The sequence below is a fragment of the Manis javanica genome, chromosome 6, assembly GCF_040802235.1.
Source record: "Manis javanica isolate MJ-LG chromosome 6, MJ_LKY, whole genome shotgun sequence".
In the NCBI taxonomy this organism is placed as follows: Eukaryota; Metazoa; Chordata; class Mammalia; order Pholidota; family Manidae; genus Manis; species Manis javanica.
The window spans coordinates 11,315,182-11,336,496 of NC_133161.1; the positions used below are offsets into that span (position 1 = coordinate 11,315,182).

The window sequence follows — 21,315 nt, forward strand, 5'->3', positions numbered from 1 at the left end:
CTGGAAGGTTAATAGCAAAACATTGCAATGGTGTGTGCTTAATGAGTGAGTGAGTGCACACATGCATGTATGTAAATACATATACACACATGTATGTGTCTATCCGTGTTGTATATATGTGTGCATACACATGAATGCCTCCCTGTGTTGCAATAGAGAGATAAGGCTGTGGTCTGCAGTCTTCTAAGTGGAAGTGTAGATGGCTGTCTCAAGTAGGCCTTATGGTGATACCTGCTCCTGAGCTGGCTCACTTGGGGTTCATTTATTCATTCATTTATTCAGAGCTGATTTATTGTGTACCAACACTGAACCAAGGTGCTATGCCAAATACAGGATACTCTAATAAAACCCCTCCTTGTCAATATGTTGACAGCCAAAGGGGGGTGTCAGACAAGTGAAGAGGTAGCTTCCATCAAGTTGTGGTAAGTGTCATGAAGGAGGTGTGCACAGGGCACTATGATTGCAAAATACAGAGTGCAATTAAGCCAACCTCAAGGGAGGAAGGGGCAAGGAAGCTTCTGAGCAGGCTCCTTCAGGGGAAGATATTGGAGCTGAATCTTTTAGGGTAAGCAGGAGTCAGAGTACTATGCCTTTCCAGGTAGAGGGGCACAAAATGGCCTGAAGGCGAGTGGCTCAGGGGAACCTGGGAGTGCAGTATGTGTGGGATAAGGAGGTAGAGGACAGTTGCCAGGACATGTATACCACCCTAAGGACTCTGGACCACATCCCCATGGTGCCAGTGAGACAAGAAAGAGCCCTTGAAGGATTTCTAGAAATAGCAGTAAGGCTGCTGCTTTGTTTTAGAGACCTTTATCTTCTATCCTTCCAGGAGTGATCAGGGGACATTTTCACACCCATTTAATACACTAGAGAGAAATCTGTAAGCGCATTTGTAACTTAAACTGGAAGAAACATCTGCCACTGAGAATCAGTTTCCAAGTCAGTGCATTCTTTCTCAGCTGGGAAACCTACTTGGTGACAAATAAGGACCAGTAGTATACTCAGTGAGATAGCCAAAAGGAATGTGGGTGATTTATATGAGACCAAGCTTTGTCAGCTATGGAGACATGATCACTGGGTGGGAGGACATACCTGTATAGGTCAGCTCTTTCTCTGAGCACCTTTGTCCAGGTGGGACGGAATATTCCTATCGGTAGCACTGTTTTTCTAGGCTGTTCCAGATTAAGCCTCTTCACTCTCATTACTACATTTGACATTTACTGAAGTTCCCCGTGACAATAAGGAGCAGTGCCAGCGACAGGCTGGGCCCCTTGCCCTTCGTTCCTGAAGAGATCACACTTTCCTTGAATACCTTTTGTTTTATTCTGACTGGAGTCACGTGGGAGGCCAGAGATGGGCAGAAGAGACATCTACACACTCACGAGGCAGAGTCAAGCCAGAACAGGCCATTTTTATTTGTTCAGTCAATGTGGTCATGCTAGGGTACCCCCCGGGCTAGGGAGATTTGGGACATGAGCATCCAGGCGTGCATGCACGTAGCAGGTGGATGTTGAGATAGGAGGTGAGAACAGCTCTTCTGAAGCACCGGCTAGAATCCATACCGGGAAAACAACTGTCTAGAAGCTCCTGGCTTCACCTCTGAGCTGGCATTACGAATCCTTTCTCTTGACCTGGAAAAGAGAAGGTCTGGGGGTTACCAGGAGCCAGGGGTGGTAGGGATCAACAGAAAGGAGGATGGTCCTCTGCCAGGACAAATAGTAGGGCTCCCCAGATAGCTCATTGGGTTTTAAGAGACCCTGTTTGCTCCTTGGCTTCTCCCCCATGGCTCTTCCACTGCAGGCCCGGAGTGACAAGGTGTTTGCCGGGACAGGTGGGTAAACCTCCCTCTTCCTCTATTGCCCACCTCTGGTCCTGGAAGGGTCCCTATACTCCTGCTTTCAGTTGCTGTGTTTCTGGGGTCACCTCCAACCTGCCTGTCCCGTCCCGCCCTGCTCCTCACCATGGCCATCAGCACCAGGGCGCTGACCAGCACAGCGTACAGGGTGGCCTTGCCCAGCAGGATCTCGTAGAGGAGGGTGGCAGACAGGACGCCCTGCTGATAGGACGCTGTTGGCGGGAAGGGAGAGCAGGTAGGCTCCTGTGGAGCAGGTATCTCTGGTCCCCCCACCACCACCTCCCAGCATCCATGGGCTCTTCATTTGCTGGTTCCAGAGCAAAGGCCATGGGAGACGGAGAGGGAAAGGAGGGGCCACTCACCTGAGCTGAAGCCACAGTCTGCTGGAGAGAGGGGGAGAAAACTGGGTGAGTCTCCATCTTCCACAGCGGATTAAAAGCTAAGCAGCCTCGTGTTAGCTCAGACTCCCAGGCTCAGACCAGCCCCCCACCAGAGTCCCAGCACCGTCTTTCTCCTGTTGTGCCAAAGAAGCCACGTCATCCTTGGACTCCGTGGTACTTGGTGTCATTGAAGGGGAGGGGGGCGTGGCACCCAGACGCTGAGCCGGCCAGGCCGGTGGGAAGGGGGCCCTAGCTGCTGGCTCTGTTGGGCCGCAGGTCGGGGAGGGGTGCCCGAGGGGCCCCGCTCACCGTCAGGGTGGCTGCAGTGTCCCCATGCTGTCCCCAGTTTCCGTGTCTGTGCCGGGGGTCTCCTGCCCGGACCCCCTTTCTCTGCCCCCACGGCTCCTTGCGCAGGCCTCCCGGCCCCGCTCACCTGCTTTGCCCCAGGCACCGGCGCTGATGTTCTGGGTGACGGGTTTGACCCGGCCCTCCGGCCACGGGTCCTCCTCCGTGAGCCCGTAGAACTGGACTTGGCAGCGGAAGTGGTTGCGGGGGCTGCGCCAGAAGGCGGCGGAGACCCGCAGCCGGCTGCTCAGGCAGTAGCTGGAGTCGCTCTGGTCGGGCTGCTCCCTGTAGGGCTGAGGGTCCGTGCTGACCCCACTCTCCACCTCCTTCCCGTTCACCCACCAGCTCAGCTCCACGTGGTCGGGGTAGAAGCCTGTGGCCAGGCACACGAGGGTGGCCTTGTGGGTGCGGGAGATCTCTGCTTCGGAGGGTTCAAACACGGTGACCTTGGGGGGGGTCACCTTGCTCAGGTCGTCTGGAAGGGAAGAGGGGTGGGGAGACCAGGGTGGGCTGAGAGCTGTCCGGGTTAGTAGGGGCTGTGAGAGTGTGTGTGTGTGTGTGTGTGTGTGTGTGTGTGTGTGTGAAAGGGCATGAGCTGGGAAGGAGGCTGTCATAAAGCAAAACTGTGTGGGAGTTTCTGTGTGTTTGGAAATCACCGTCCCATTCTCTGTTCATTCTCGCTCAGCTCTTAAGCTTCTCTCAGTGACCCCTGGATACCCACCGCCGACCACCTCCATGTCACACTACCATAGCATTATGTCCTGAATTTCTTTGCAAAATCTCATACTTAGGGCCTTGTTTGATTATCTCTCCAAAATGTTTTTTCTTCCTCTTTCAAAGCCCTTTTTGGTGCACAACTTTCTAATGTTTTAGACCTAACAGCAATGACAGCAGAGTTGAACGAACCTGGATTTTTAGGCAGAAGATCCTCTTTAAGCATCATGATCCTGGGAACTGAACTGACTCTTTCTAATTATCCTTTTCCTTTTAGTGCAAGGTATATGTGTTTGTCTATTTGGACATATAAGAAGTAGCCTTTCTTGCCTAGAAGAGACACTTTCCTATTGTACCTGGCTATCTGCTTTACCCTTTCACTTAAAAAAGAAAAAAAATGTGTGATCTGCTTCAAGGAGACAAGCAGCCTCTGGCCGTCCTGGAGCCCACTGGGTATGTGGCAGCTTGCCCAGGATGGCTGTAACCCCTAAAGAGACACCGCCCATGAGTTGAACCCTTTCTTCTTTCCAGTGTCTGCCAGCTTTGGAATCCTACTTCACAGCCAAGCTTTGCCTTTTTAAAAGCAGTCCAAGTTTGGTTGCTGTGTGTGAACAAATGCCGAAGCCTGGGACCATTGCGTCAGAAGATTTATGCTGTAAGGCCCTGGGCCCTTTTGCATGCCCGACAGCCAGGAGGGAGTTTCTAGAGTCATTGGAAGGCATGACCTCATGTGAAGACCTGGAAGGACAGAAGAAACCACGTCCATCTTTCTAGCTCCCTCCTTTGTTTTTCCCAGAATGAACTGTGCCCTCGTGTTTTGACCATGGGAATGAGTTTTTGGAGCAGAAATATGGCAAACCCAGATGCTTCCACTTTATCCAAATATGGGAAATGTTTCTGATGGGAAAATGAAACACAGGTTTGGAAAGAGGCAAGCTCCGTGGCACGGTGATGATAAACAATAGAAATGAAAAGGTCATAGTAAGGTGACTCCTTTACACAAGATTTCCATGTAAGTTAGTCCCTTGCAGTAGAAGGACCCCAAGAGGTTGGCATTTTTATTTCTGCTGTGTATGTCTCAGAGAGCCTGAGACAGTTTAAGCTCACTTCCCAAACTGCATGAACCCCATCCCCACCCCTCAAATCCAGGCATTGTGAATCCCAGTGATTCACACTTTCCAGTCCCCATTATGCTCTGTGTCATGTGCCCCTTCTGCAGGGCCCAGCCTGCTCCAGCCAGCCAGTCCGGTAGGACCTATGTGTCTATTCCTCTGGCCTTGCCTTCATCTCCAGCCCAGCCCCACCCCCTCCATGCCCTGCTCCTCCAGCCTGTCTGCCTCCCCCCAAGTATGGTAATGGTGTTCCAGTGTCTCAGAGGCCCCCTTACCCTTGTACCCAGCACAGATTCAGAAGTTTGAGAAAATGGGGCCCCCTGCCTATTTTCTTTATATCTTGTCTGTTGCTAAGTGGGGTAAGTTTCCAGTTGTAATGGCTTATTCGGAGCTCTGTCCCCTGACCCCCACCAAGACAGTGTCCCCCAGAAGCCCCCTGAAGCTCCCCCGGGCCTCAGGCACACTCCTCAAACCTCCCCAGCCTCCACCCTGGTTCCCACCAACTCCTGAGCCCTCAACCATGTCAGGAGGACACATGGGACCTTTGGAGACCAGTTGAGACAGGGAAGGAGGACGTGAAGGCGAGGACAGGGTTCTGAGCAGCAGGTAGGTGTTGGAAAGGATTTTAACAGAGAAGACAAGACTGTTCACCAAGAGCCCACAGTGCAGAGCTGCAGTTAGAATTGGAAGAAAAATGGAGATCAGGATCAGATAAGAAAGGGGAATTAGAACAATACACCCCTAAAAACGCTGCAACGAGAGGAGTTCTGGGGAACAGTGAAATGACAAGAATGCACAAAGCCTGTAGACTGAGCACAGCCCTCTGCGAGGAGCAGCCGCAATGCCAGCAGAGGCGGCTGCAGAGGCTCTGGGTAGGGAGGAGAGGGCATTGGGCTCCAGGGGCCCAGTTGGTTCCGAATCCTGTCCTTGCATCCCACTCCCTTCTCAGAAACTGATCGTGTGGTCCAACAGACACCCCCTGGGCAGGGGGAGGCCACAGTACCTGTCACGGTGAGCCTGGTGCCAGCTCCGAAGTGGAGGGGCGAATTATAGGAGCACAGCTGCAGACAGCTGTGGGGAAACCGCCCCGACCCCCCGCTGGAGGGCGAGACGAATCATCCTGGCAGCGGTGCGTGCCTGCATGCGTGGCTCTAGGCCAAAGGGATTCCAATAGGAGAAAGGCCTACACGGACTATGGGGAAAGGGAGGAAAGTGGGTGAGGCTTAAGAGGGGCAGATCCATGCTCATAAGAAGGAAGGATGATCTGGAAAAGAATGAGGGGGCAGATCATTGACTGAAGACTAGACTCATCCAAGCCCCACTGGGAAGGGACGGTCAAGGCTCCAGAGAAGCCTCCTGGGACCAGGGCTGGAAAGAGACAGACTCCAGTCCAAGGGACACAGGCCCTTCCACCCCAGCCCTGTGCCTTACCTAAGACAGAGAGTCGGGTCCTGTGTCCAAAATGCTGAACCTGGTTGCTCCACAGCACAGCATGAGTGTGGCAAACCCCAGAACCACTGTGGGGGGCGGGGTGCTTTCCTTCCAGAAGCTGGTTTCCACCCAGAGCTTCTAGGTGCTCTGGCACCTACCCCACTCACCACACTCTCTGGGCCTTCTGCCTGCTGCATCCTAGGCCCCTGCCCTCCAGAGCCACAGCCTTACAATACACCATCCCCAGGGAAGCCTCTCACTTACCCAAGACAGAGAGCTTGGTTCCACTGCCAAAGAAGAGTTTTTCATTAGTTACACAGCACTAGAGGCTGGTAGGAAAACTGGCCTGCCGCCAACCATTCCTTCCTCCCCAAGCCTGCCTGCCAGCTTTCCTCTCCCTTTCCTCTGCAGAAATTTAGCTTCAGAATATGGCACTGGGGACAACTGCGCAACTGGAAATGCTGTGGCCAGAGGGCCATTTGGCCCTGTGTGATGTCCCCTTTGTGCCCATCTCCTTCTGTGCAATGGAAGAAAATGGCAGGATCATGACAGCTGTAAGGCCAGGCATTCTCCCATCTACCATGGCCATGCTGGGGTACCCTTCAAGGAGTCAGGAGGTGGATAAGGTGACCCCCTCTTAGGTAAGCATTGGCACAGACAATTATCATGAGACGTGTGAAATTATCAGAGATGGAGGCTGTGCCCTCCTGTCTGCACCAAGAATTCAAATCTCTCCAGTAAACACACACTTTAAGCCAAGCATCCAAAGTGGGGCTGCATCTGGACCCCTGCGCTTCCTTGTTGGTCCCAGCCCTCCAGTCCGGAGCCGCTTACCTATAACAGTGAGCCGGCTTCCCTCCCCAAAACAGAGGATGTCTTCAAAGCACAGCCTCCTGGAATATACTTCAGAACCTCCCCTGTGCGCTGAGCGCAGCTGGGATCCAGGCAGAGGTTGGGGGCTTCTACCCTTTCCTCCCAGAGCCACCAGCCCCACTGCACACACTCTCCATGCCCCCCAGAGCTTTCCCAGGGCCCTGGACAGCTGGAAGAAGGGAGACACAGGGTGGCCTCCTACGAAACCCAGAGCAAGGAGAGATACAAAGCTCCTACCGAGAGTCTCTGTCAGTGAGGGAAGCCAGGCCGATGTTCTGGCTCATGAACCACCTTCCGGCTTTCTCCCGCACACCTTTCCCAGGTCCCATCCCAGAGGGCAGCAGCCTCGTCTGCCCCTTCTCTGCTGTAACATCTGAGCTTGGCTCTGAGCTGCCAGAGGCCCTCCAGGTGGTTGGGTAGCTTTGCCCTTACAGGGACCCCCCCCTACAAACTCCTTCTCAGACATGGAGCTGAAGTCTCTTCAGCCAGGACCCCGGGGCCTGGGTCCTCTCTTCCTTCCCATGTTTCCCAGATAGAGAACCCCTCTTCGTACCCACCCTGGAGACCCCGGCCTCACCTACAACAGTCAGCTTGGTCCCTGGGCCGAAGTTATAGTCATAACACATCAGAATATAGCTACTCTAAAACGGGCACTTCAGACCCGGTTTCCTCTGTGAGAAGCCTGGGAGGACCTGCAGCTTGTCTTACCTACAACCGTGAGCCTGGTGCCTTCTCCAAAGAAGACTTCAGTGTTCACACAGTGATGTGGGGAAGGAGGAAAACAAAGGTGAGGCGTGAAGAGGGGAGAGGGCCCTGGTGGCATCTGGAGGCCTCAGGGTAAAGAACCCTCTCCTGTGCGTCAGACATATTGCACAGAACAGTATTTTTGACTTCTGACTCTTGGGCCCACAGAGCATGGCTGGAGTCCATCTAGAGGGCCCTGTGCCCCTTTCTCCAATCTTTCTGAGGGTCCACCTAAAGGATATAGGCTTGGACAAGTGGGCAGGCTCCCAGAACCCATGACTGCATCCCCAGAGAATGGGGGCACCTCTGGCATCTCCCTTTATAGAGCAGGTTGCCCCCAGGCTCCTTCCCACCGGCCTTGTGCCGGTTCTGTGGGGGCTGGGATGAAGGGGTCTCCCTGCATCCTTTACCTGGAAGGCCACTGAGGCATTCTTCCACAACTGGCCTCCCTGCCTGGAGGCTTCGGTTCTGGCCCACCTGTCCTTATCCATGGCCTTTGCTTGACAGGTGGGCTGGGGTGAGGCGGAGGCATTCTGGCCCAACTGCCTGTGGGCTTGTGACCCCGGGGAGAAGTAGAGGGACCCTGGGCGCTGGGATGGGCAGCAAGGTTTTTGTAAAGGTTTCCCATAGAGTTGAATCACCGTGGCCCCTGTCCCCACAATGTTACAGCTTTGTACAAAAACGGCCCCTCCCATGGGCCTGCCCCTCAGAGCCTGGAAGGAACCACCATAGCAGCTGCTCCCTTGTGGGCATTGGCGGGCAGGCATTGCAGTGACGTCACTCCCATAGTACAAGGCAGGGGCGGGGTTTGGACCAGGCCAGGGGCTCCCACCTCACCCCCAGGCCCTGTCTTCAGGAGTTCAGAGCTCCTCAGTGCTGTGTGTCTTTGTGAGGCTGGCTGCTGCAGGGGCTGGTTTTCCCCACAGCTGCCCCTTTGCCAGCTGTCGTCACAGCGGGGTACCACCCTCCCAAGAAGCCGCAGCCCCCTTTCTGCCCTGGGCCTGCCCCTGGGGCTGTGTCACTCAGAGGTCACATTACCCAGACTCTGTCCCTTTGACCCAACTTTGACCTCCTAAGATAGTCTGGAGTCTGAAAAATGGCCAGAGGCAGGGCTTTCCTGTGTACAGACAGAATGGCAGCTGAGAGTCCCGTGCATTCCCACCTGGGAGTGCCTGAGGGGGGCTCACCTGTGTGTCAGTTCCCCGTGAGGACTTCAGCCACCAGAGTTAGGGAAAGGATGTGGAGAACTGGATCCCTGGAGTCTAGGGAACACTCAGGTACAAGTGCATGGCCACGTGATCACCGTCCCAGCCCTCCTTTCTTTTCCCTGAAGGGTAGACACATTTTAAGTTGCTGCTAGATCTTTTATTTTCCTGCACGATGTGTCCTTGAAACTTAGCCTCCAGCAGAGGGACCTAAATCTCACTTCACTGGATGGCTCTTCCTTTATTACCTTTCAAACTATGACTCAAAATCTAGAGGAGAAAAAAGACAAACTTGACTATATATTGATGACCCACTTATACAGAAAAAATATACACAGAATTAAAAGGTAACCAACTATATAAGAGTATCTTTTGCAATTCTCATCATAGGGGTTAATCTCCCCAATATATGATGAGCTCCTAGAAATCAATAAGAAAATAATTCAGCAGCCCAATAAAAAGGGCAAAGAACAAGAAATTCAAATTGTGCTAACCATAAGAAAAAAAATCTTGCAGTGATAAATGCAAACTAAACCTGTATTGAAGTGTCACTTTCCATCAGTTTGATAGACAAACTTAAATTATATAAGATCATTCTATTGGTTAGTGTGTGGTGAAATATGCACTTACACACAGATTAATGGTAGGAGTGCAAAATGGTATTAACCTTATGGGGAGCAATTTGGAAACATCTATAAAAATTATAGACACATTTACTTCTTCACCCATAAATCCCACATACAGCAATGTATCCTGTGATTATTCTTGCATACAAATAAAAAATGTTTGAAGACATTTACATTATTTGGGATAGCAAAAAGATTGGGAGAATCTCAAGTGCCCACTGGTAAGGGACTGGATAAATAAACTGTGACACATTCAGAAAATAGAGTACTATTCAGTGCTAAGAAAAAAATGAAAATATCTCATATTGTTATGGAAACTTCTTTAAGATACATTAAAATTGGGAAAAATATGCTAGCATAGTAGGCTAGCATGTACTACCTGATGTCTATAAGACGTTGGACAAATTTCTAAGCCTCTTTAAATTCTAGTCTCCTTATCTGTAAAATTGGAATAATAATAATAATAATAAAGTGGGAAAATAAAAATTATAATTTTGTTTGCTGAGTCTGCATAAATTAACATTTTAAAGATACAAAAGGGGGATAAAGGTGATTACTTATTAAGAATGAGTCAAGTAGACAGAGAGTGAAAATAAAAGTAACCACTCAATGTCAACTTCATTGTATTGTTTCAATTTTTGAGCTATATAGCTTTATTATCTACTTAAAACAAATTTATATTAATAAAATTTAAAAGAAAACTAAAACAACAAAATAATACTTTAAGTAATATTTTGAAATCTGCTATTTAAAAAACACTACTTGTTTAATTTACAAAGTCATTATTTTTTCCAAAGAAGATCAGTTTATGTTAAGAAGCTGTTTCATGGTCCTAGGGTTGCTTAATGAGTCTCTGATCACCTAGGGAGTTTGTGTAAAAGGCATATTTCTGAGTAGTCCCCATGATCTTCTGAGTTAAAAATCTCTAGGATTGAGTTTATTAATTTGTATTTAGATAAACCATCAAGCACAAAGTTACCCTGGGTATATCCATTTTGGTGGCAGGGACTGCTTCTCATCCCCTGGCAAGGAAAAGGTCAGGTGTCAGTCGTGGAGAATGTCAGAGTGCTATCTGGTGGTGCCCCAAGTTGGGTGCAACAGCATGGCTCTTAGAATTTAGGCGAAAAAGAAAAAGGGGGAGATTGTTTAACTCAGGAACAGGGACAGATCTCACAGCACTACCATATACCTGAATAAAAGATCATGGATTGCTTTTCTCAGTCGGAACGTGGCGAGGACTCTTCTTTACTCCCTTTCCACGCTCATCAGTGCAGTGATGTACTTTGATCTACTTCCGTATGTGTTTCTGTCTTACCCCTTTTGCCTATCTGTAATCTATCCTCTAAGTAAATTTCCTTTTGACTGTCTTGCTGAGGGCCTTTATTCTGTCTGGTCATACAGAGAATAGTACCACTCTGTCCTGGCACCACAGCTTTTAATCCCGATGGATTTGTCCCAGCTTTGCCACTGTCACACTGTCGGTATGCCCAGTTTTGTTTGGTAAACGGAGTTTAGAGGCAGGTATTGGGCGGGGTCATTCACCTACTTTGGCAGCAGGGGGCAGCCTTTCCTTATTTAATTAAAAAAAAAATTTTTTTTTTAGACCTAAGTAGCTGTAGTCTCCACGTGGCCACTTGAGGGGGTTAGAAGGACGTGGCTAGTGTACCCGGGGACAGGAGGGAACCCGGGTTACCTATGTGCCTTCCTCTAGGGGTGTGTTGTGATATGGGAGGAGATATGCAAATAACATCTTACATATGTGTAATTCTTGAAACCTTTCAGGCACATTAACAGACTCATTTCAACCCAAAATCTGTCCTAATTCTCCCAGATGAAGCTGAAATCTGAAGAGCTGGCATGGATCTCCCCGAGTCATGCATGACTGGAACCAGTGCCCAGGCCTCCTTCTCTCTTGGGTTCTGGGCTCTGGTAGCTTCCTTGGCACCTGAATCTGCTGAGGGAAGCCCACCTCTTGGAGCCTGGCTGCCACCCAGGCCCTTTGCTTATGTCTGTAAGACCTTGGGCAAGTTACTGAGACTCTTTAAATTCCAGTCTCCTTATCTGTAAAATGGAAATAACACAACATCTACCTTGGAGCTCTTGTGAGAAGTAGGTAAGATAGTGTGTGTAAAGGTTTATCATGGTGCCTGAATACAGTTAGTGAAGATGTTAGCTGAGGTGTTTTCGCAGAGTCCTGGCCTAGGCACCCCTTTCCCGCACTGGTCCTCAACTTTAGCATGCCTCTGGGGACGTGCAGGTTTGCTAGAATGCAAGTTGCTGGACTCCATCTCTGAATCTCTGACTCTGTAGGTCTGGAGTGGGACCCCCAAATTTGCATTCCTCCTAAATCCCCAGGTGCCCTTGTCCCGGGACTGGACCACATTTGGAGAACATTCTTCTGGAAGGCTCTTTCTTCCATACATACATTTCCTTTCACTCCTGGCTCACACTTTATTCATTCAGTCACTGGGGGCTTATTTACTCCAGACATGGCTTAATCACTAGATACACTGGGATGAGTAAAGCAAGATTTCTTCCCTAAGGAGCTCCCATCGACTGCCAAGGCAGATGCCTCCATGCTTACAAAGCAGCAGGAGCAGGAATGTGATGGAGGTAAGGACAGAACAGGAGGACTCCTCTCCCAGACCAGCGGGGGCCCCGGGGCCAGGGCAGGGGTGGGGGCCGGGGGACTGGGAGAAGGAAGAGGCAGGAAAGGATTTCCTGAGGCGAGTGAAGGGGTGGGTGAGGCCGGCATCAAGCCAGACAGACTGGGGGTGTCCAGAGCTAGAGGCCAGAGGCGCACAGCTTGCTGGAGGGGCCACCAGGACTTCTGAGCCGTGGGGCACTTAGGGGAGGAGAGGGGAGGAGAGGAGAGGCGCAGACGGAGCCGCGGTGGGGCCGGAATAGCACGGGGCCTGCATCCCCAAGGGGAGGAGCTCAGGCTCTGTTTTGAAAGCTATGGGAAGTCAGGAGAGGTATTGGTCAGCAACTGATGTGATGCAAGGCACAGCGCTCAAAGGTGGGCAGGAGACCAGAGCCCTCGTGAAGCACAGGAGGCAGAGAAAGGGCTGGAAAGTCCCTGAAGGGCCAGGTCGACAGGCCCGTCAGCATCTCAGACAGTGGTCGCAGCAGGAGAGATGGCGAGGAGGGGCAGAGAGAGCCTGGGCCTTGGGGCCAGGCTGAGGAGGAGCGCACCCCGGGTCCACCACCCTCTGGCTGAGGGGCGTGGTGAACTAACAAGCTTCTCTGAATCTGTTTTCTTGTCTGCGTCACTGGAAGAATATCCAGTCCAGAGAGGAGAAGGAATTAAATGGCCAAGCGTTCACACCGCACGCAGTATGGCAGCACCATCGCGAGGGATAAACAAAGGCAGATTTCCCAGGAGCCTGAGGGCTGGAGACCCAGAGAGCTCTCGTGTCCCTCAGCCGTGTGAGCAGGTGGCTGGGAAAGGGGGCCCCTGGGACCTCCTGTGGCTGGAGGGAGAACGAGCTGGGCTGGAGAGAGCACGTGCGGATGGGGCCTCGGAAGAGGCCAAGGTGGCCCGGGCAGGTGTCTCCCCAGCGTGCGTGCTCCAGGCACAAGGGGAAGGAGGTAGTGGGCTCCCCACGCGGGCACACGTCAGCCCTGCACTTGAGACCTGGAGAGGCGCCAATGAGGAGTCCAGCCCCAGGGTCACCACCTGCTGGCCGAGGAACTCGGTAAACTAACAAGCTTCTCTGAATCTGTTTCCTTGTCTGCACCACTGGAAGGGGCCCCTTTAACGTGGCCTTTCTGCCATGGGTTTTCCTCTAGGAAATAGTCCCCCTCACCCCTGCTTATTATTTTTTGGCTTCCATCTCATCCACGGAACACATTTTGGGAAGTGGGGTGCGCAGTTCATCTCTAAGAGATAGACCATGTCTGAGCTCAGAGCACGGGGGCGGGAGGGAGCAGGAACGGATATTGGCATTTGTGGCAAACCCACTTTATTAGCATAGGAACGTCAGAAGGCTGGGGCTTAGCTATTGGCAGCTATCGTCTCAGTAATCCAGTCCACAAAGTTGCACACCTTGGTGTAAACCCCAGGCTTGTTCTTCTGGGCACAGCCATAGCCCCAGGAGACAATTCCTTGGAGCTGACCATTGCAGACCACAGGGCCGCCAGAGTCACCCTTGGGGGAAGAAGATGGGACAAGTTTATAAAAAGAAGAGATGGGGAACAAAACCATACGTGATCTGGACCTTAAAAGACCCCGCTGGGTCAGCTCTGTGCTCCATCGCTCTGTCCTGGGTGGCCCGTTCTCTGTTGTTATCAAGCAGACAACATGCAAACTAGCCACCCTCACTTCTCACAGGACCACCGCACAGAGTCCGCCTCTAGCAGCCCCATGGCTTGGGTGTTCAAATCCCGCTCCCACTGGCCATGTGGGTCTCGGCATGCAAAGGGTCCAATCACCTGGCAGGAATCCTTGCCTCCCTCGAGGAAGCCAGCACAGACCATGTTGTCGGTGATCTGCCCAGGGTAGGAGGCCTCGCACTGGGCCTGACTCAGGAGCGGGGCGTCCAGGCACTGCAGCAGCTCCGGGTAGTTGGCTTTGAGGAGCAGGAGGAGATCAGGGAAAGAGAAACAGGGGTCAGGCCAGGAAGGGGATGGCAATCCAGTGCTGACCCTGAGGGCAGCTAGGAGAGGACCCCAGCAATGGATCTTGGTCCCAGAATGACCATTGCAAACCCTTCCCTAGAAGTGACAATAACAAGTGCTACATTTGTCCTATCTTCCGATGCTAGGTGCCAGCTCCTTGAGACTGCATCTCTCTGGTCCCCAGCAGAGTGCTGTGTGTAGTGAGGTTTAAGCTTGGGGGCATGCTTGGTTCTGGGAAATGTGGAAGAGTCGAGGGTGAATTCATGAGGGTCCCACTCACTGCCAGAGCTCAGGGTGTTGCCCCAGCCAGAGATGAGGCAGTGGGTGCCGGCGGGTGCGCAGGCGGTGGGTAGAGCTATGGTGGACACCCGGCTGCTGATGACCGCGGGCGAGGAGAGCTTGATGAGCATGATGTCATTGTCCAGGGTCCAGCTACTGAATTTGCTGTGGCGGATGACCTTGGCCGAGTCGATGAACTGCTCACCACCCTCCAGGACATCAATGTTGTGCTCTCCCAATCTCACCTGGATCCGGCTGTTAGGAAGGGAAGCACCGTGAAGGCTTTTCTCCACATCCCCACTTCCCCAGGGCTCTGGAGCTCCCCACTCAGGGGTGGGGGTGTGGGCACCAGAGGGCTGGTAGGTCAGTGCAGATGTGAGACCAAGAAGCTTCCTGCTTCAGATCAGGTGGTAGTGGAGAAGGCGGAGTGAAGGGCTCCGTGGGGAGGGCACTCAGCCTGCCTTCCCACCTGGTGCCTGGGCAGAAACAAGCTACCTGAAGTCCCTGATGTGCTGTTTGCCCACTGTACCTTTGCTAACTATGCGCAGTGACTTCCACCCTATCCCTTCTGGTCTGGTAAGGACCTTCATTCTGTCTGCTCTAACCCAGGGTTTCTCCAGGTGTGCTCCAGGACAGGCAGCCTCAGTATCACCCGGGAACTTGTTAGAACTATCAAGTCTGCATCCCCACCCCAGTCCTGCCATATCAGAAGGAAGTGGACCCCAGCAATCTGTGTTTTAGCAAGCCCCCCAGGGGTTCCGCTGCACACTCCTGTTGATTGAGAGCCCTTTGGTCTAGACAGTAATTCTCAGCTCTGCTGTCGAATTGCCAGAGGTAGAGAGTATTAAAAATTCACCAATATTTGGTATCCTCTCCCTGAAAATTGTGACGTAGTTGCCCTAGGATAGGACCCAGGCATCAGTGTTTTCTGAATATTTCTTCATTGGTTTCAGTGTGTAATCAACTAGCAAAGGTTACTCATCCGAGGCCCTTGCCTGTCTTCCCATTGGGTCTTGCCACCCCAAAATAGCCCCTTCTTGCTTTTCTGATCCAAAGATTGCTGTTTTATCTATTCGTTTTGGGCATGAGAGACCTTCTTTCATGTGCCTTCTTCACACACACACATGAGCAGAGCTCCCGTGACAGCTGCTATCAGTAACTTCTCCCCTCCATCACTGCCCTCCCAACCCCTCACCTTGCCCAGCCTCAGCACCCTCCCCCTGACTGACCCAAGCCCTCTGAGAAGTCCCTGGGAGGTGGGCTTTGCAGTGAGGGGTCCAGCACTTACGACTTGTAACAGTGAGCAGCAGACACCACCCACTCGTCATTGATGAGGGAGCCTCCGCAGAAGTGGTAGCCAGAGTTGAGGGACACCTGGTAGGGGATGGAATTCTCCGAACAGGTGTAGCCCCCGACGATCTTGTCATCGTCATCAGCGGGGAAAGCGACTTGAGCAAAGACAGGGAGAAGCCGGCTCAGCAGGCTGTTGGAGGGTGTAGCCTGAGCCCTGTGGCTGCATCATGCTATTTGGGGTCCTTCATAAGCACAGTGATGGGAGATCAGCCTGGGAGTGCTCCCTCCCGACAAGGGATCACAGGACTTAGTTCTCTCTGTGTGCTTGCAGGGCAGTAGCTGGGAACCCTGCATGGGCTGAGGCCCTAGGAAAATCTGCAAAGCCAGGAAAATCTGGCTAAGTAGCCCCGGCTGTACGCAGGTTCCCTCAAAGCTCAAATCTTCACAGTGAGTCTAGGGAGAGCAGTCCCAGGCCCACTAGGTAGAACAAAGGTAGACACTGCTACTAGCCAATAAAACAGTAATTCTCAACCCAGGCTGCACACCTGGGAATCTTAAAATCATCTGCGAAGTGTACAAATTCAGTGCACAGGCCACACCCCAGGCCAATTAGGTCAGAACTTCTAGGGGCAGGATCCTGGCACGAGCATTCTTTATGGGTATACTCCTATATACCTGAGCTGCATCTGGGGTTAAGAACAGCTAAGGTGGGGTTATCCCAGAGCCGTCGGCACGAAGCCTCAGGACCCCTGGTTCATTTTCTGGACCAGTTCACCTGGTTTCCCTTTCTGGCCTCTCCAAATAAAGCTCTGAAATGGATGGATGATGGGGCAGGGAGCAGAGTCAGGCAGCAGGTGAGAGAGGCGGGGCTTAAAGAGAGCCCAGGAGAGGGAAGGGGAGCTGGAGCATCAGGGTCGGCAGGGGCGGGCAGGCCTGGCTGCAGGGCCGGCGGAGCCTGCGGATGGAACTCACCAGCAGCTCCCACGAAGGTGAGGATCAGCAGTGGATGCATGGTGGCAGAGGTGTAACCGAGTGGGTGGTAGCGAGCCTTTATAGCTGTCTGGGCGAGGGGAGGGCGACGTGAGGGGCGGCCACCGCCCCTCCCCGCGCACGCACAGGGCAGCTTGCCCCTTCCCAGGGTCTTGCATCAGCTCTAGGCTGGCTGTTCCGTGGCTCCATGACCTGCAGGTGATAAGGAAACTACCTTCTGAGGACAGAGAGGAAGACCAGCTGATTCCTGCCAGGCTTCCAGGGCGGGCAGAAGAAGCCAAGCCCCCAGGTGCCACAGCTGGACCTACTTAAATCGAGGAGACAAGGGGAGGAGGAAAAATGACCCGGGCCGCTAGAAGGCCTCTGACCTCGGGGAGACTTACTGAACTTCCCTGCAGGAAGGGCTGATGCCGGGCTGGGCTGTCCCGCAGCCCCCATGACAGGGACGAGGTCTTGTCTAGGTCTGTGTCTGTAAGCATGCGGCCCCTTCTCTTAAGTCTAAAGCTAAACCACTGGTTCTAATTCGAGACTTTGGGGAATCAGGTTCCCAACTTCAGGAGGGGACCAGAAAGGACGGGCAGCGCTTCCTGGGAGCCTGGGCTTTCCTCTGCCTTCTTCCCCCCAGGGCGTTTGCAAGGAGGAGGCGTGGCACCTGGGGGACAGGAGACCAGTACTGTGTGCTGCCTCCTCCTCTCCCCCACCCCCCGGACCCTGCTCTTGCTCATCTCTCACGCCGTCCAGGATCTCCTTAAGCAGCCTCACGGTCGCCCTGGGGATCCGAACCAATGGTGATGCAAACCGGCCCACCTGCTGGGAGCTGCCAGCCTGAGCGAGGGCTCTGTGCTCCAGGTCCGGCATTAACATGGGGTCGGACTGTGGTAAATTTGGGTTCTGATCAGAGAAGCAGCAGTAGGCGAGAGATTAGCATGTGGTGAGAGGGTCGAGTGTTAGGTGATTGATGACAAAGATGGAAGGGGGAAAATTCTGGAATATTCTACCTTAGAGGCAGTGGGACTATAGTGCTGGGCTCAGTGCAGAGTTACTCTTCCTAGAAATGTTCTCAATTTGGGACCTGCCATGGCCACCAAGACACAGCCTTAGGATTTATTGAGGCACACCCGGCGAGAGGGGCATGCACGGAGCTAGAGTCTGTCTAATGGTGTGAGCCAGCCAGAAGAGCCCTCTGAGGAAGCGACTCCTCCTGAGCTCCTCTGAGCTCAGGGGTAGTGAGGGGCAGGGGTGGGCAGGGTTCACGGTTGAATTCTCTGAAGGTAGAAATGAGCAAATATTTTTGGAAGTAGTGAGCAAGTAAGGAAATCTCAGAAGTCTGGTGGTGAGATGGGAATAAATGGAAACTAGCCAAGGTTGGGGGAAAGAGCAAAGCGGGGTCTGTGGGGTTGGGAGGGGGCCCTAGGACGTCTCCGGGTCCAGTGGGAAGCCAGCTCGTCCTCAGCAGGAGGCCGTTGCTCAGAGCTCCCACGTCTGCTTACTGTACCCCCACGGGTCCTCATGGGCTCATACCTACGTGGGAAAGTGGTGTATTTGTACAGTGCCTGACAGCTTTTGAAGAGCTTTCACACACAGTGAAATGCTGCTTTTTGTGTTGAGTTTCCAGTTTGATCTTTCACAAATGTTTTAATTGTGAGAAGTGCAAAACATTTCCATTTATGGAGGAAGAGACTAAGAATCAGAGAAGTTCTGTTCTTGCCCAAGAACGCTGATCTAAAAATGGCATAGCTGACCTCAAGGCTACAGGAGGACGTGGAAAGTGTGGTGAAGTTTGGGAACTGGTGCAGGTGGCACCTAAGAGAGGGCTTACTGGGACCGAGCCAGGAGTTCCCAGGGGACCCACTGGGATTCCTCCTGACCCTTGTTTCCCTGACAGAAATAATGATTGAATGAGTCTTTCACTGGGACCTGACCTCGAGCCTTACCTTGCCATGAGCCTGGATCCCTGTATGTCACATCTAAGGCGTGAATGACATGCTTCTCTGTGCTCCCAGGTAACTGGCCCAGGTTGTGCTTTGATAATAGGGGCTTTTCCCGTAATGTCACCACATAAGCTGTTTAGTTTTGTCCCCTTGTTGTGTGGGGTCCTCATAGGATATCTTGCTTCACGGGGAAGGAGAGATTCTTGCTACAGACCCTGGACAGGGACACCATGGAGAGGTGATTCTTGGTAGCACAAAGAAATGGGGAAAAGGGAGAAAATGTTTGGATAGGTGTTTGTGGCTTTGACTGTCTAAAGGGAACACCCAGGAGCTGGAGAATTTTCTGTGTCTGAAGCCTTAAGACTCGATGAGCCTTCTCCTGATATTTTGTGCTCCTCCTCAGCATAAACGATCACACCCACAACATAATATGAAGTCGCTTTTCTTGAAAGTAGCAGGACTCACCTGACAGGCAGAGAAGATAGTTACAGGGGAGACTGTCACCTCATACTCCAGGCTCAGATGTGTAGGACGGATGCGGGCCCACTTTTGCCCCCATTATATTTGGATAAGTGTAGGCAGCTCCTGGCACTCTGCATCCTGGACTATTCCTCTAAGACATTCTCCTAGTTCACATTGGGTGCTTAGCATGTCAAACCACTGTCATTTAGTTACAATTATGATAACAGTGAATGGTTTCTGTGTGTTTACTGTACCAAACATTGTGTAAGTTTTCCATGGGCGTTTCTTCCCTTGGTTATCATAACCACCGATGGGGCTGCCCATTTTACAGATGACAAATGAGCCTGCTAGAGGTGAAGGGACTCACCCAAGTTTGCCCAGCCTTTAAGCGGTAGAAATGGGCTTTAGGTCCGGTAATTCTGACTCCAGAGCTGCAGGCTCTGCCATAGAGCCATGGGCTTCCCTTCTCACTGGATTCTCAGGGCAGTCTCATGAGGTAGGTGGCAGACACCGTTTCCCCCTTTCTACCAATGAGGAATCTAAAACCCAGAGATGAAGTGACTTCTCCAGGATCGCCTGGCTCATGAATGTGACATGTCACCAGAGGCTTTCCCTATTAAGCAGTTATTTTCCCATAGTCTTGCTACACACTGCAGCATTTCGGACCTCCCAGTGGTCTGAAAAGTAGATTTTGGTCAGTTTCCAAATTACTAGTTTATTTGTTTTATATGTTTTAACACTTTTCTCCCCAGGCCTCCCAGCTCAGGTTTGTCTCCTCCACTTCTGGTAAACTCCTTCTGGAGCCCCAGTGCCCTTCCCCAGTGTCCAGCCACGTTGTCAAATTCCAGGCTGTTGTCCCTCTAATCTCGCAGCTCCTTTCTTCCCCCATGATTTTTCCTAAACTATGTATTTTCCCTATGGCACAATTTCTTTTTATCCAATGAGAACTTTTTGTTGAATACCCAAGCCTGGGAATCACTGAGTCCCAGTAGTGAAGGGGTGCTCTGTGTGTTCTAGAAGAATCCAAAGAGTGAGTCCCAGGGGAAGAGGCACAGCCTGGCCATGGTGAGTGACTGAATGGACTAACTCACCCCTCCTCCCCTCTTCCCTCCTGTTCCCCACTTTGACGCCAAAGAAGATGTTTTTTAAATGCAAGTTTTATGCCCAGAGGGAAGCCATTTGCATATTTTATCTATTTTCCAGGTTTCTATAGAGGGGTGAATGGGGGAGTGTCTAACAGTTGAGGCTTTAGCACTATCTAAGATAGACTGGATCCTGCAATGCGAGGTCTTTCTGTTCACATTTCCAGCACTCCTTGTCCCATGCCAGGCCTACCAGAGCTGCTTAGGACCAGAGTCTACTGAAGAGCAAACAGAAGAGAACCAGGCGGGGGTCCACGGGGAATACGCAGGCAGGCTGTTACTGCTGTAGGAGCCGTGACTTACTCCATGACACTCAGGGCTTGAGGAATGACATGTGTACTCAGTTTTCTAAATCATGTTAGATCCAGATTGGGCACCACAAGCCATGCTCAGTGATAAGTGCAATCAGTTGATTGAGTCCCCTCCACTCATTTGCCTTAAAAAAATTCTAGTCTGTGTTGCCCGTTTGGATGGCAGCCACCTGGTCAGTACACTTCCTGTCCAGACGGGTCTCCAAAAGGCTCCTAAGTGTCAGACCTTGAGTTCTGAGGGCTTGGTCCGCACACGCACCAATGCAGCTCCAAAATGAGGACCATCCAGTACGTGTGACCAGGTTCAGGGCTCCCATCTCTGGAACACAGAGCATCTGTTCCCTCTGCCAGCCTTGGGCTCACCTTGTTGGGCCACCTTTCCATTCAGATATAAAGGTTGAGGTGTCCTTTCCGGCCCTGTTAGAACAACCTTGTTCATTTCCAGGTGGGCTTATATTGTCTGAACTCAAATGCTCTTGTGGGGTTTCCTTCCAGGGAAATCTTTCCTGCATAGCAAATCCTCCTCTTTTCTTCAGAATCGTATTTATTAATTCAGTGTATTAGCTGGGCTCTCATGACCAAATACCACAGATGGGGTGTCTTAAACAACAGAAATTATTTTCTCACAGTTCTGGGAGCTAGATGTCCAAGGTCAAGGTGCAGTCGGCAGGGTGTTTCTCCTGAGGCCTCTCCCCTTGGTGGCAGGTGGTCATCTTCTCACTGTGTCCTCACACGGCCTGCCTTTCCTCTGTGGGCACAACCCTGCTGTCTCTTCTTGTATGTCCTAATCTCTCTATTGATAAGGATGCCAGCCAGATTGGATTAGGGCCCACTTTCATGGCCTCATCTAACTTAATTAGCTCTTTGAAGACCCTATTGAGACAGGGACCATGGGCTTAGACAGAACAGGGTGAGGGCCTCCAAAAAAGGCAAGGAAGGATATTTGCAGTCAGAGCAATGTAACTACATGCAAGGAAAGCCCCTACCAAAACTCTGTGTTAA

The 21,315-nt window shown here is 51.9% G+C and overlaps 1 protein-coding gene and 2 gene segments (V, D, J or C); all 3 read right to left on the reverse strand.

The window, feature by feature from the left end:
* Nucleotides 1-21,315, reverse strand: part of LOC108403386 (T cell receptor beta constant 1-like) — a 38,376-nt gene that overhangs the window by 7,049 nt on the left and 10,012 nt on the right.
* Nucleotides 1,387-7,389, reverse strand: LOC108400760 (T cell receptor beta constant 1-like). The segment is given in 5 exon segments: nucleotides 1,387-1,631; nucleotides 1,961-2,067; nucleotides 2,218-2,235; nucleotides 2,669-3,055; nucleotides 7,288-7,389. Coding segments are annotated over 5 exon segments (582 nt in total).
* LOC108403392 (anionic trypsin) lies at nucleotides 13,245-16,489 on the reverse strand. The gene is made up of 5 exons (XM_017670529.3): nucleotides 16,450-16,489; nucleotides 15,473-15,632; nucleotides 14,186-14,439; nucleotides 13,720-13,856; nucleotides 13,245-13,435 (listed from the first exon to the last, which is right to left on the reverse strand). The coding sequence occupies exons 1-5, from the start codon at nucleotides 16,487-16,489 to the stop codon at nucleotides 13,283-13,285; spliced, it is 744 nt and encodes a 247-aa protein (XP_017526018.1). The 3' UTR covers nucleotides 13,245-13,282.

Bases quoted from the DNA above. Each gene is read 5' to 3' on its own strand.
- LOC108403392 (XM_017670529.3), bottom strand. From the start codon at position 16,489: ATGCATCCACTGCTGATCCTCACCTTCGTGGGAGCTGCTG. The intron at 14,440-15,472 runs GTAAGTGCTGGA...CCTTCCTAACAG, and splicing joins GCTGCTCACTGTTACAAGTC to CCGGATCCAGGTGAGATTGG. The intron at 13,436-13,719 runs GTGATTGGACCC...TCTTCCCCCAAG, and splicing joins GAGGCAAGGATTCCTGCCAG to GGTGACTCTGGCGGCCCTGT.